The sequence below is a fragment of the Ixodes scapularis genome, unplaced genomic scaffold, assembly GCF_016920785.2.
Source record: "Ixodes scapularis isolate PalLabHiFi unplaced genomic scaffold, ASM1692078v2 PGA_scaffold4__175_contigs__length_147842914, whole genome shotgun sequence".
Lineage (NCBI taxonomy): Eukaryota > Metazoa > Arthropoda > Arachnida > Ixodida > Ixodidae > Ixodes > Ixodes scapularis.
Window position 1 is genome coordinate 108,126,192 of NW_024609879.1, and position 14,267 is coordinate 108,140,458.

General features: G+C 45.6%; 1 protein-coding gene and 1 pseudogene across 2 annotated transcripts; both read left to right on the forward strand.

Moving 5' to 3' along the window:
- The first annotated feature begins 264 nt into the window (after window positions 1–264).
- LOC8053400 (cofilin/actin-depolymerizing factor homolog) lies at window positions 265–11,733 on the forward strand. Of its 2 annotated transcripts, none has more exons than XM_002435089.4 (3): window positions 265–662; window positions 6,437–6,714; window positions 10,529–11,733. In XM_002435089.4, the coding sequence occupies exons 1-3, from the start codon at window positions 660–662 to the stop codon at window positions 10,689–10,691; spliced, it is 444 nt and encodes a 147-aa protein (XP_002435134.1). In that variant the 5' UTR covers window positions 265–659; the 3' UTR covers window positions 10,692–11,733. The 2 variants fall into 2 exon arrangements, with proteins under 2 accessions (XP_002435134.1, XP_029828366.1); XM_029972506.3 differs by having other exon boundaries at window positions 517–662; window positions 6,437–6,624.
- LOC8053399 lies at window positions 10,731–11,733 on the forward strand (annotated as a pseudogene).
- Window positions 11,734–14,267: the final 2,534 nt, after the last annotated feature.

Genomic DNA, 14,267 nt, shown 5'->3' on the forward strand with positions numbered 1-14,267 from the left:
TCACGCACCACCTACTTTAATTTATACGCGAGTTTAATTCGCCGAGATTGGACGCCACATTCTCGAATGAATGACTATTCGGAGCCCACCGCCAAGGGGCGAAGCGGCGAAGCATCAGCAGACGCGCGCTCGCTCCCCTTGACAAGACCGCAAATTTCCAAATAAGGGTAAGGCGACGTCATTGGCTGTCGCCCCATCACATGACCCTTCTTCGCTCTGTTGAGTCATCGCGCCTCGCTTAGCGATGCCTGCGTGACAAAAAATAATCCTCAATAACAAGCGCCAGCTCCGCAGCGTGAGTTCTCCAGCTGCGCAATAGTGAGACTAGAAGGAGATCGCCGTATTAACAGTGCCATGTCGTGCTTGTAGAAAAATCAGGAACTTTTCTTCGTCGCTTATTTTTGTTGAGGATCCCGCAAACGCAAAAACAACAAACCAACTAAAAAACATAAAAACAAAAACTAAAAATTAAAACAGAAATTTCGACCAATCAGAGGCGCCGGGTTTGCCGCGCGGAGGGATACATCCCGAATGTGAAGCCGATTTCGTCTACAACACCCTTCCCGTCAGCGTCTGAGAGAAGGCCTAGTGTGAAAATAAGAAGGTGGTGTGGGTACGCTCAGTTGTTGTCCTCCCATTAATTTAAGAAAACCAGCACCATGGTGAGTTCGAAACCTTTCCATTAATCGCTCGGTGCGGAAACCGCGGTTTACGACGCGCCCTTACGTGCGGTTAGCGTTCGCTGTTCTTGCCTAAAGTTTGTAGCTTGCTCGACTGGGCCCACCGGCCGGCGTTGCTATCTTCCAAGCTGTGTAGGCCACGCGAAGCCTAATGCAGCCCCTCTGAGGAGCTAATTTTGGCACCGTTTTAAAAAAACAACTAATTCGGCTCAGTCCCGCTTCGTTGCTCGTTGACCGTCTCTCCGCTGTTTAATGAAACCCAAGAAGCGAGTGTGTGCTAGGGCAAACAGAAAATGTTCTATTTTTAGAGAAGTAGCCACATATCAGCCCTTCCGGACGAGTCGGGAGGGCACTTTTGCCGAGTGTCGCGAAGAAAACAGAAAGAAAATAGGTTTTTTTGGTTCGATGTGTTCCTCTGTAGTTGGTGCCGCGAAGCTGTATTTTTCAATGGCGAATGTGTGTGCAATTGGCGTGTGGTCGCGCCTTTGGTGGAATGCAGTCGTCACGGGCTTGTAGACCGTTGCCAGTGCAGCTTGGAGGGCGGTTCTTGCGGACGAGGCTTAACAACGACTTGGGAGACCGCCGCTCCAGCGTTAGGCTTAACGGCGTCACTGAACTTTTTTTTTTGTGTGTGTTTGTGTTATGATTGTAAGTAACGTTCACTGTCGACTCAGCTACTGAACCCGAGAATGTTTTGGGGGCCCATTAACCCACGTCTGCTTGCACCGAGTCGCCGAGAAGCAGGCGTCTTGTGCGTTTCTTTGCTCGCTAAGTTCCGCTGCGAGTTGTCATCGTTGAAAGTTTCTGACGGTCCCGGCAGACGATAAATAATCGTGCGTAATAATCGGCAAAAAAGCAAAAGAAACTTGTTTTGTAAGCGTAGTGTCCAATTCCGGTGGCTGGTTTAGTTTACTGTGCGGTGCGCAGTTCGCCTGTATTCTTTCATTTCAACTTTTTTTTATTTTTAGGAAAGTTTTTTTTTTTTTTTTTCTTGCGAACTTTACGGAGTTTTGACCTCATTTCTCGATTTTACAAAAGTGCTTTTTTTCTTTTTCCCGGGTTAGCAGTCGGTGCGGTACTATCTGCTTGCTAAGCTTTTTGCGTTTTTTTTTTTTTTTTTTGCGTTATTCGGTTTCTTTACTTCGTTAACGGTAACGCTTTTTTTTTTTTTTATTTATTCTTTAAATTATTATCGAGTCACTGGCCTTGGTAGAGCGAGCGGCGGAAGGGTTCACAGGACGTTCTGCGCCTTCACGATAAGCGAATTCCTCCCAACTCTCGCCTCCCTGATAGGCAGAAAACAAAACAAAAAAAAAATGAAAAGCCCACGTAGCGGCAGGTGCGGCGTCACAGCTCTAGTGTCATGAAGTCTCCATTTTCGCGTTGTTCCATATGAGACGCACCTATTTACTGCAGTCATTACTGTCCATCTTTCAAAGTTTATCTGGTCACAACCAAAGTCCCGCACGTGCTGTTGGTTGGCTGCCGTTTTCCCTGTTTGTGCGGAGCAGAGGACACTGCCATTTTCTCGGTTTACGTCACGCTTGCTGTGTGCCAGCCCTTAAAAATGTTTTGATAGCTAAATGGGAGTCAACTAACGGTGCTGGCAAATATTGCTGAAACTCGTTTTTAAAGAAGCATTGTATCCTTTCTTGGGCGGGAATGTGTTTTCAGCATCCACTTGCTCTTTATTGATGCGTGCATCATTTAACTTCTCAGAAAAGTGCAGTGTCATTCTTGCCAAAATTGCTCAGACCTGGTGAGCATGCGCAGTGAGGTCGTACGAGTCACATCTTACTCTCTTGAGGCCTTTTACCCAGCTAAGGTGGTACAAAGTAGAAAAGGGTAGCACATGCATGCAGTGTGTCAGGGTCCCCGAAACAGTAAAAGTGGCCTTCATGGCAGTTCTGCCCACCAGTCTAAGCTTGTAGTGTTCATTGCTGGAACAAGTTAATTAGACAACTGTTTGTGGTATCTACATAGCTAGTATACAGCTTCATTTGAACGTTGACTCCTCAATAGCATTTGGAAAGGGGCATGGAAGCTGATGTTAAAATAACCCGATGCAGGCTGTGTGGATCCCCAGGCACTGAGCCGCCACAGTGTAGACCTTTATTGGGTTCTTTCAGCCATTTCAGATACATTAAACCTCTGTATTCACCAACCATGGTATTAACTTGCATGTTCATTTCTTTGTGAAGTTCCTTCATTCTCTGTTAAATGGTAGGATTCAGACTGCTGGGGGTTGAAGGAACTTTTCTTTGAGGCAGAAAACAGCTCAAATTGCTGGGGTATGGTTTCACTGACTCTTTGTTTCTGCTTCCTGGCTGCTGGTTACCAGGTTGCTGTTGATGGTTCGCTGCCTTTGCTAATTGGACTGGCCGAATTACCTGGCCTAAGGAGAACAGCGATAGCCTTTGGCTTTCACTGTTATTAAAACTGCTCTAGCGAAGTAGCTGTTGAAAGTGAAACCTGGCAGGCAGGGCTTTGTTCTGGCTAACTTGCACGTTTGGTCATTTTTGTAAGTCAGTATAAGGTGAACTGCCAAACATTTGTAACACTACCTCATTCGCCGTTAAGAGGACGGGTTAGACACTGCACGCCTGCCGGACCAATCAATGTCTGACCCCCCGCTCTGTGCATGTGCAGCTTGAATTGTGGGGTGCATGAAAAATCTGGTCCAGCGAAAAGGTCAGCTTACATTGCCTTGTCAGCTTATCTATAGGGACATGTCCAGGTGCATTGCCGAGCAATGGGTTTTTGGCCATAGGCTGCGAATAAATTTAACAAATAGCTTAATTGTTGTGTGGCAAGTCGCATCACAAACATTAGTGGTTGCTCAGCTTCTGAAATGCTGCAGAACGTTGTCTGCATTATATAAAGGCGAGCACAGTGAGCCGTTGCCTAGTAACAAGATTCATTCGGATACACGCTTTGTTGCATGCGATCCTCATTTGCTGAAACACATTGGTCATAAGCATGTGACTGTTGTGAACCATTACTAATGTTTTACAGGGTGAAAGGTCCTTAGGCCACTTCAGATGCGCACGTGGCGGTCGCAGGTTTCAAGTTCTTAGCGAGCCGACGGCTTCTTTCTTGGACCTGTTGAGCAGCGTCGTGCTGCGTGGGCCGTTCTTGCGTTCTGGGCAGCGAGCGCTTTTATTTTGGGAATCGCGGAGTGCCTGTGGGAGTGGGGCGGGGGGTTTTCGGGCCCTATTTCTGGCTTTGCTCGGCGAGGGAAGGTTTCGGCCTTTCGTCGTCCTCGTGAGCGCCCGTGCAGTTGCCAGCTGCAGTTGATTGCGGGAGGGTTGGGTTAGTTCCCCTGACTGGAGGCTTGTTACAACATTGTCCGCGATGGGGGCGACACGCTGTGGCTGCCTGTTGAGAGAAAAAAAAAGGGGGGCGTTGCACCAGCGGGTGGTGGTGGTCGTCGTCGGTTGGGGGTGTTACAAGCGGTATGGTTCGCTGGCAACTGTTGCCGCCGCTCTTTGCGCCGGAGTCTCTTTGGTTTCAGACGGGACAAGAACGGCAGGGTGTGTATTTAGAACACGGTGGCGTCTGGGGGCAGGAGCTCAAGGTGCGGGAAACACCGAAAGCATTGTATATCCTTGCCGTTGTCACATTGTCGTCGACTGGAGGCGACTTGCAGAGTGACGAAAACCCCTTTCTGTGGGCAGCGCGTTGCTACCTTGTATTTATGTGCTGGCAGAGTTTGCTTTTGGACTCTCTACTCCGAGCAAGTCATCCCAAATCTAGTAACAGTATTGTTTTTAGAAAACTATTTTAGATATATTTCCACAGTTGCATTTAATAGCATGCGGGAGCCAGGGACAGTGACAATCACAAGAAATGCTTTTGGTCACATTACTGCGATCAAGGTGTGGCTCATTCAGATTGGTTCTGAAATTCATATGGGACCAAAAGGGCAACTCCAGTGCCAACTGCAACCGAATAAGGCAATTCCACTGCCAACTGCAACAAAACAAGGTTGTCAGCAAAAGAAAAGGACTGCAATACTGTAGAGACTATAGTGCGGGTAGGCACCAAAAATTTAACAAGTGCATGTGCACATGGCGGCATATGTTCGAAGGGCGGAAGACCTACAGGGAATCTATGGGTTTCCAGTTGACTACCATTTCCTGCATGAAGCGATAAAATGGGTAGGAGACTCCAGTTTAGAAATAGTTTAGGTAATGTAATCTTGAAATTGGTTGTCTAGCTGTCCCACTATGTATTTTTGTAGGTGACATGAATTTGTTTGCAACACACAAGCCTTAGCTTGCATCACAAACTTGTGATGGGTTGCATTATAGGGAGGTTCGCTCGGTCACAGGTATGCTTGTGAAACATTCTGTAGGTGTACAATAGGCTCGTTTGATTCTTTTGCACCTTATGCACCAGTACAGAAAAGTGTGGGGCGGTGTAACTTCAGTCGTATCTTAATACACTTCCCGGAAGTACACTGTCCTACTTTTCTGCACCGGTGCAGGAGGTGTTGGTAAATCGGACGCAGCTACTGCTTCAGCACAATTGGTGCAAGCACGTAGTTAGGTCGCTGCAAGACATGAGAGCCAATTAAATGCCACAGGAGTGTCGTGTTGCCGTTGAAAGAGATGCAGCGGCAAGTGAGCAAGCAGTCACGCGGTAACGTTCCTAGTGCCGGACTGGCTGGGATTGCCTCAACAAACGAGGTAGTGACTATTTCGATGTTCACTTTCAAAATAATTTCTTGAACAACCGCACCAGAACCTTTGTTCGTTCGCACCGGTCAAAAACATCAAGGAGGCAGTGTTTGCATTCACAACCTTTTATTTAACATTCCGATCATTCTGCGTGTTATACGCGAACCAAACAAAATCTGAATGAAACGAATTTGGGGAAGCCCGGTTTAAAACTAGGCAGGAGCCAGATGCAAAGAGACTGCAACCAAACTCCGATTTCGCTCTAATTACTGCTGTTCACTAAAACGTTGTGTCATATGCACCCGTATGCACTTGTATTTGTTATGTGCCGACAAGACGGGAATATTCAGCTTGTCTTTGTTGTAGATTCAAAATTTTAGGTGGGACGCGTGTCGAAATCACGTGGGAGCTTGGAACATTGCCACTGGGCCACATCACATGCGAATGATTGAACCATCGAGTGAGTCCGACACACGCAGAATAAGATATTTCCACTGCAAACCAGGACTGAAACACCTTGGGCACGCGACACATGAATCCGTCGCAACGTCAACAAAACACCATCAGAAACTACACGGAACGAAACCACAAAACTGCTTCCACTGCGCCGGCTGCATTGGGGGGGGATGTCGAATTTATGAATCCCCTATTTTGAAGTTTTACGGAAGTCGCATCAGACGTCGAAATAATTTTGACAGTGGACGTCGAAATAGTCGCTGCCAACAAACAAATCGAAGCATTCAGGTTTTGAGAAGGAAATTGGAAAAGGCAGCAATAGGCCCTTTTCAAAGGTGTGCCATAGCTGCTGCAACAATTATCATGAATCTGCCATTGTTTTGGCACATAATCGGAGTGAGCATGGAGCGCGATGCAATGGCTGCGTTAGCGTTCGACGTAAACTCTGCTGAGCTCAAATCGAAAACTCTTCATGCCCAAGAAATGGCGACTGCCAACGTCGTTCGGCGGTATTTTGGAAAGGTTCTATTGTGCCCACGCTGCGTTTCACTTTATACCCTGCTGTCCGTTAGCGCAGCTTGGGACTGTTTATCTGAACACGTCTTTCTGTCTGCGCAGTCGTCAGGGGTGACCGTCTCGAACGAGGCCAAGACGGTGTATGAGGAGGTGAAGAAGGACAAGAAGTACCGCTACATCATCTACCACATCAAGGACGAGAAGGTGATCGACGTGGAGTCTACGGGTCCCCGCAATGCCACCTACAGCGAGTTCCTCGAGGAACTGCAAAAGTTCAAGAACGAGTGCCGGTACTGCGTTTTCGACTTCCCCGTGCCCGTGCGAGCCGAGGGCGCCTCGGAAAGCGGCATGTCTGTGGACCGGCTCATCCTCATGACCTGGTGAGGCTGCCACCCTTTCTGCTTAGATTTTTGGTCGAGGTGGGTGTGTTACTGAGTGTCGGGCAGCGAAGTCTCATCCCAATGGCTCAATGAGCTCAAAACTCCCCTGGTTAAAGCACATTCCCGCACTTGCATTTGCTCGGGGCCAAGTGCATGCAGTCTTAAACGACGAGAACTCCAGTATTGAGAAGTTTCCAACTGCTCTATCGGGGTCGCGTGGTTTAAAGGCCTCGTTTGCGACACAAACTGCGGTGACGTGCCAAAAGTGCAGACTGTTGGCAAACATTTTCCACCCACTTTCCTCTTCGTCGTGCACTTGCAACCAATCTACAGGTGTTTTCCATGGAATTGCAAATTCTTTGTGGTTTGGGGCTTTCTAGAACTGGCGCATCTAGGTGACCCTGGAACTGAAATTCACTAGAGCAAAGGTTTTGCTGTGTTTACACAGTCATTCATATGCGGTATTTATAAAAAATGGTTGTCATTGTCTAATTTTTTAAACAAAAAAAAAATAAAAAATTGCACGAACCAAAAAAAAAAAAAAAGCAAGATTAGGAAATGCCAAATGTTTCACAGTTACCGAATTCGTGACTCCAACTCTGTAGGTGGCGCCACTAGTTTTCCAAAATGACTGTTATGGTGAGGGTCGGAGTGGCGTGGTATACCAGTTGCCAGAGTCGTGCACAGAGATTGGTCAATGGGAGGCGCGGGCTGAGCGAAGGCCCGCACCAGACGCAGAAAGTGGGCTTGACATGCTTTCTTGGCCAACCAAAAGCCTAAAAGAATCCCCTAGCGGTGGTAGCGAGAAACAGCTTTAATCAAAGGTATATGTTAGTATAGTTTTAATAAGCGCGTAAGAGTGGAGTGTAGTAACCCTTCATGATTGAAAATAGGATCCACGTGATGTTTTGATCATGATCATGCAGAAAGATGTAAGAAATGAATGTGTCGCTCAACTGCTTTACTCTGACACTGTGTGACCACTCAGACGGCAGATTCTCGGCGCTTGGCATACGGATTATGTCAATCATTTCGGTAGTCACACTCTTCCACATAGTTTTGAATGATCATGATTTAAACATCACAGGCGCCACGTTTTCAGTCAGTTACTCCAAAACACTTATCAAGTTTGTTTGTTTCTCGCGACAACACCCAGGGTATAATTTTCGGCTTCTGGTTGGCCGCTTTCGAATTTGGGAAGATGCCCGGAACACGCCCTGCCCGCTTTCGGCCAATAGCATCGCCTCATTTGTCTCCTATACTTCCCAACAAATGGCCAAACTCTCTACATATAGGGCTCTGCTAGTTGCCGAGCCTGTCTAGTGTGCTGGCTTCACCGAGGGACACCAATTGTCCCCACTTCTACGAGGAAACTAGGGTGTTAATCCTGCAGGTCACCTCTTTCTCCTGAAAACAAAGACAATCTTTAGCGTAATACTTAATGCCAGGAGGCTCGTTTTAATTCGGGACAGTTCAAATGTTTTGCTGAGTTCAATGTCCCTTTAAGGGGGGGTGCAACGATTTCCGGACTTCGGTTGAAAATTTGCAAGTTTCCCTTACACTTTTGAAGTAAAGGACAGAAAACCGATTCTGCCTGCGTGTCCTAGTTGTGTAATAAAAAAAAAGAGAGATAGCGGCATTTCTGGCATCCCTCAACTCAATCCCAGTCTTCAGCGTCACTGATGGTCGCATTCCTAGGGATGTAATTCGAGGTGCTGTGCAGGTTTTCGTGTGCTCTCTCGGAGGACGCTTGCTCTCCCTCTTTCTGCTGACATTAGCGGGCGTTATGCTGCAGCTTAGCGCTGAGCGAGGTCACGTAATCTTCTCACCGTAGTCCATTCGGCTGCCACTCGCAGCTGCGGGTGGGGGAAAAAGATTGACGTTTGCTCTGCGATTATGCAGTGGAATCGCAACATTTTTAATGGAGACGTTTTCTCCATCCTCCGGGACACAATCATGGACATAAAAATGATCAGATGCAAATTCTTTTAATCTTGATGGTTACACCCCCCCCCCCCCCCCCCCCTTTAAAGAAGTCTTTCATACACCTTAAAGGTATCAGTATATTTTATTTGTCAAAAAAAAAAAAAAACGCTGATATTTTTGAGTTTTTGCTGCTTTCCCTCACTCAAATTGTCATGTAAAATAATGAACTGTGGGCCCTTTAATGTGTTTCAATGGGTAAAGAGTGCTTTCACAGACCCTTTGGGGTCCGCGAAGGCACTCTAGGGGTCCGCAAAGCCCAACACGATTAGTCGAACCTGGAAGTAAAAGTTGTCTTTTCTCAGATTGAGACGGAACGTTCCAATTTGTGGGTGCATTTTCTCATGTTTATGTCAATAAGAGAAGTTTACTTCACACTAGCCCCTAGTTATATCAATTTATTAAATCGCTATCATAATTAACCTATACTTGCCATTCCTCGCACCGCGAACGGGGTCCTCTTTCGTCTCCGCCGATCCAGAAGGGGCCCGCAAAACATCAATGGCTGAGAACCACTGGCGTAGGTCGTCATTGTCGGAAACTCGTCAAAAGGCACTACTTGTCACATGCTTAGTTGTTCGGAAGTTCAAAGCTATGTCTTTTCAACCTAAATAACTGTGCCATTGGTGAAAAAATTAAACATAACAAATGTGAAAATGAAAAACTGGAAAGAAAAAACTATCAAGAATTTTCCGGAAGTGTTGTATTCTTGCATATTCATAGGCTCAGAACTATGAAACAAATTCTACTCTTACCAAAACGTGTACAAGCTAAAAGAAACGCGTCCCAAGAATGTAAACTGAGAAAATAAAATGGCTTTTTTTTTAATGACTTGCTGAACTTGAACAATATCTGAAATCTTCCCCCATGAGAATTTATTCCTCAACGTGAAAAAACAATACATTATTTTGTATTCTTTTGTCTGTAGTGTTAATGTAAATGCAATACCTCGAAAAATCTAGACGAAAAAAAATTGCCAAGTTTTGGGCATAATTTTCCGTAGATCAGTGTCTGGACATTTCTTCGAAACTCGTCGTGAATAACAATAATCGTATCTTAAGACGACACTTACCTGGCTATACATAAGTCATTCTTAAAAAGTTTAACATCTCTACCATAACTAGCTTCAACTATAGCGCGCTTCAAATATGGCACAATTGACAATTGTCATCTTTCGTCGCTCCTTTGAAAATTCTTTAAAGCTAAGTATGCCAGAACATTGAAATAAATGGCATTGTCTTTCGGAAGGAATGAGACACCACATGTAAAAATTCAAGAAAAAAAAAATGTGAAGGTACTTGCTGCCTAAATCCAAGTGAAACCGCTCCCCGGTCTTTCAAAGTTCGAACTTCAAATTTTTACCCTAAAAGTTTGCAGTTCGTCAAACTTTTGACATTTCAGAATTCGAAAGTTAGAAAATTATCAAATTTCTTAGCATTGGAAGTTTGAAAAGCATCAAACTTTTTTGTGCAAGAAGTTTGAAAATCGTTGAATTATTTAGTCTAAGTTCGAAAGTTCGACAAGCATCAAAATTCGCAGTGTAATAAGTTTGGAAGTTCGAAAAGGATTGAATTTTTAGCGTAATAAGCTCTAAGGTTTGAAAAACATTGCATTTCTGAACGTGCAAAGTTCGAAAAGCGTCAAACTTCTTAGTTTAACAAGTTTGAAAATTCGAAGTTTCGAACCGCTTGGTTCGACCATCGAAACTTCAGTTCGGAAAAAGTTTGCTGCATCCCTAGTCATGATCATCATTCAGCGAGGCTTTTCATAATTTTGTTGTTGCTGTGTTGAACGGCGGATTCCTAGCATTTTCTGTTGCATCTTCCCACAGGTGTCCGGAGAGCTCCAAGATCAAGATGAAGATGCTGTACTCGAGCAGTTACGACGCCCTCAAGAAGGCCCTGGTCGGCATCTACAGATACGTCCAGGCGTGTGACTTTGAAGAGGCCAGCAAGGCCACTATAGATTCATGCTTTAAGTGCGGGAACAAGTAGATCGGAAAGGGGAGACGAAGAAACGGAAATACACGCAGGATGCGCCTCCTCCCTTCCCCTCCACACCCACCCCTCCCTCTCCCCCCACCCCGAGCCTTTTTTACTCCCCTGGAAACCCGTCCTGCCTCAAGGATATGAGAAAGGATTTGTGGACAAACAAAAGAAACCAAGGGGTCTTGGGAAGTGGAAAACTGTCCAAGCGCCCCACCGAGGAAGACAGAACAATTTCTTTGTACGCTTCGATCGTTTCTTGTTGTTTTTTTCTACCTTGTCCTTTTCTACCCGACGAAGCTGGCTTTGACCTTACCCTTTGTTTTGTATGCGTGTTGTGAAAGAATTACAGGTTGTTTGTTGGGTCTGCAATCGCCGACTGTCTGGTTAGTGTGTGGTAAAGATTTCTGCAGCGCTTCTTTGCGCGCTGGCTGCCAGTGTTTCCTTTTTTTTTTTTTTTCTGGAAAAATGAAAAGTGAAGGTGCAAAAGATTTTGCAAAGCTTGGGAGGGAACGGTGTGAGGGCTTCATTAACGGTTTTTTGCCACAGCGTGGTTTTTGTATTTTTTTTTTTTTTTTGTGTATTGGGACGGTTTTTTGCGTTCTTCTGTTTTTACTTTGATTATCCTGCGTTAGTGTGTTAATTGCTAACTATTTATTGAATCACTAGGTTTTTCCTTTGCGATGCATGAAACCGGCCTTTTTTTTTTCTAACTTGTTTGGCTCTTAGTATTTTGAAACAATTTTTTATGCCTTTTTTTTTTTTTTTTTTTTAGAATGAAATGACGCCTCAGTTTGAAAACGCGAGTTTTGGACGCTTACCTTCTCTCTATACTTGAGTGCATGCAACATCATGATGGTGTCCCGTTTTAGTATGTATACAAAAGTGCATGCAACTTATTTGCAGGGGATCTTTTTTTTTTTTCTATTGCTGGCCAGCTTCTCACTTCTTCCCCCATTGATGAAAAAACATAACTTGTCAATTTGCGATATCTTCTGTCCCTGTGTAAAATCTGCCCAAACCCAAGACAATAAATTTTTTGAAAATTTTTTTTTGGATTTAGTGCAGATTTTTATTTTTAATAGGCTCACTATGGAAAATGTCTGCCTTACTGGCAGTCTATGCCTTGGTGGTCTTATGTCATGGAAATTGATGCCTTGTGCTAATACTGATGGACATATCTTAAGTGAGCAATTCCAAGATTTTTCAGTGTATGGTGATAACTTTTTCCCCCAAAAAAAGTTTTGTCGCCGTATTATGCAGTAACTGCTCTTCAATCTAGCTTCCTCCTGACAGAGCTGGTCACGTCAGTGTAGGGTTTCTGGTTAGTATTTCTTGATACAGTTGCACCAAAGTACTTAGTCGCTGACAAAAGTTAATGGCCCAATGTCCAGCTCACAGTTAAACGCATAGCTTCATTTGCTATGCTATGCTTAAAGAAACTTTTTAAAAATTTGTTTTCGAATACATACTTGCACGAGTTGCCGTGGAGTTTAGTAGGGCTGCATTAAAATTAAACTGATCTTGATGACAAGAACCCTTGGAATAAATTACTTCTGCGAATAAACGGAAGCTGATATTACAACAGATTCTCTGCAATGTTATGTAACTTAACAACATATTCAAGTAATTAGTTTTCCTCGCTGGTTATGCAAGGCTAAAAGAAATTGCCATGTTAAATATTTCTCTTGGTGTTCTCGTTCCTTTCTCCAAGGCGAGATTATGTGCTCTCGGCTACTTGCGTTGTAGGACATTTCAGTGACCATAGTCCGTTGCAACTCAAGTTGGGGCAAGGGAGGAGGAAGCAGACGGAACGCTGAAGAGGTTTGTCCCTCTCCTCCAGCATTGTCCGCTTCCTCCTCCCCGGCCCTTTCTTTCCTTCGCCCTACTTTCTTGAGCTGCAATGGACTACGCATGGATGTTTCAACTTTCAAGGAACAGAGATTGGCAAATCACATTTTTATAACACAAAAAAATTACATTTGTTATTGTTGAGGTTTTGCAGTGGAATTCGGGCATGTTTTGTGAAAGTCGTGGCTTCATGTCCGGGGGGGTGTTTGTGAGCCATAGTGCCATGTCTCTGCTGTTGCCATAGAAATGTAGAGGCCGCCTCTATACCTCTGCGTATCATTCGATGGTGGTGGTGGTTTTCTCGGGGGAGGGGGAAGGGGGATGGGTGATTTAGGTTGTAATGGTGCCCCTGGTTGTAGTGCTGGATCGGTTCACCTTGGCAGTAAGAGACTGCTGTTTGCAGTTCATCTGCGTACAAGTTCGTAGAGTTGGTCTCATTTTTTTACAGGAAAAGAAGTATACCTTGAAATTTCGCAAGCTAAAACTGACCACCTCAATGAACACTTGGTGAAAGTTTAATCTTTCTATACTCTCATACTTGGTGTATTCGCGGCGAGAAGTTTGGGTACCGCTGCCTGGTGAAATTTTTTTCGCAACCTAGAGTGAGGATAGTTTAACTATGATTTCGGAACCAGTCCCCGATTGGTGTTTACAGCGTCCAAAAAAGTGGTCCCTCGATTTCTGCCCGATGACGTGGAAGCGATCCTGGTGGCGTCCCAACAGTTGTGGTGTATGTGGCGGACGCCTGTTCTGCTGCAGGTCGCTTTCCAGTGTGCAGTTCACTGGAGCTTCGGCAGCCAGAAGTTGGGACGTCGTGGCGGCAGCGACACTCGTTTGGTTGCGCTACGCGCAGCATCTCAGCATTTCTACGACCAACCGCCAGGATCGCAACATGCAAGAGCACGATACTTCGGCTTCCGTGACATTATTTGTTGCCACTTGGGGACCACTTTTGAAACGCACCTGCTGAAGACTTGCTCCTGGCACCATACTTTAACTTCCTCTTCTGGTGCAAGCACCTGCAATACTAAGCTTCTGTGCACTATGAAAATTAAAACAAACGTGGGGGTAGCACATGCACTACTCAGGCAAACAAGTGGTCCAAAGCCACCGGACGACCATCGTGGTGCGAAATCGCGTTTTTGCTATCGTTGCAAAGTGGCGCCAGCATGCTGAAGACATATTTTCTACTCTGTCATGTGAGTTGTGAATGTGAAACAATGAATGTTCTTCCGTTCCCTTAGTTTGTCTGCGGCGGACTGGCATGGACGGCCACGTTTTGCTACTGCTGAGGCCAACGGCTGTGCGCTCGTGAAGTGGCCGCGCTGCACTGAGCTTGGCCATGCAGCCTCTCCGGAGTTTGCCCGTGCGGGCTCTGTGGCCAGGCTTCTCTGGTGGCGTTCCTTGGAACTATGCCGCTTGAGAGCCAAGGGGAGCCTCGTCCCTTGAAACTATGATGCGCGCCAGCCAGTGGTAGCCTATCCATCAGGTTTCTGCTACAGGCTACAGGCTTCGCTCTATTGGGACAGGGGAATGTGCCGTTGGGCGCAACTTCAAAAGCTGACGTCGGTTTGATCGGACAGTTGATGCTTTTGCATTAAAAAGTCAACTCGTCGAAAGCAAGTTTCGCCAGCCTTGCGTTGTGATCAAAGCTTCCTTGGCACGCCGAAGCGCTGCATCTCTGCCTTCGCAATCGGCGCCACTGCAAAGTTTTGAAGGTGTGTCACGCATAGA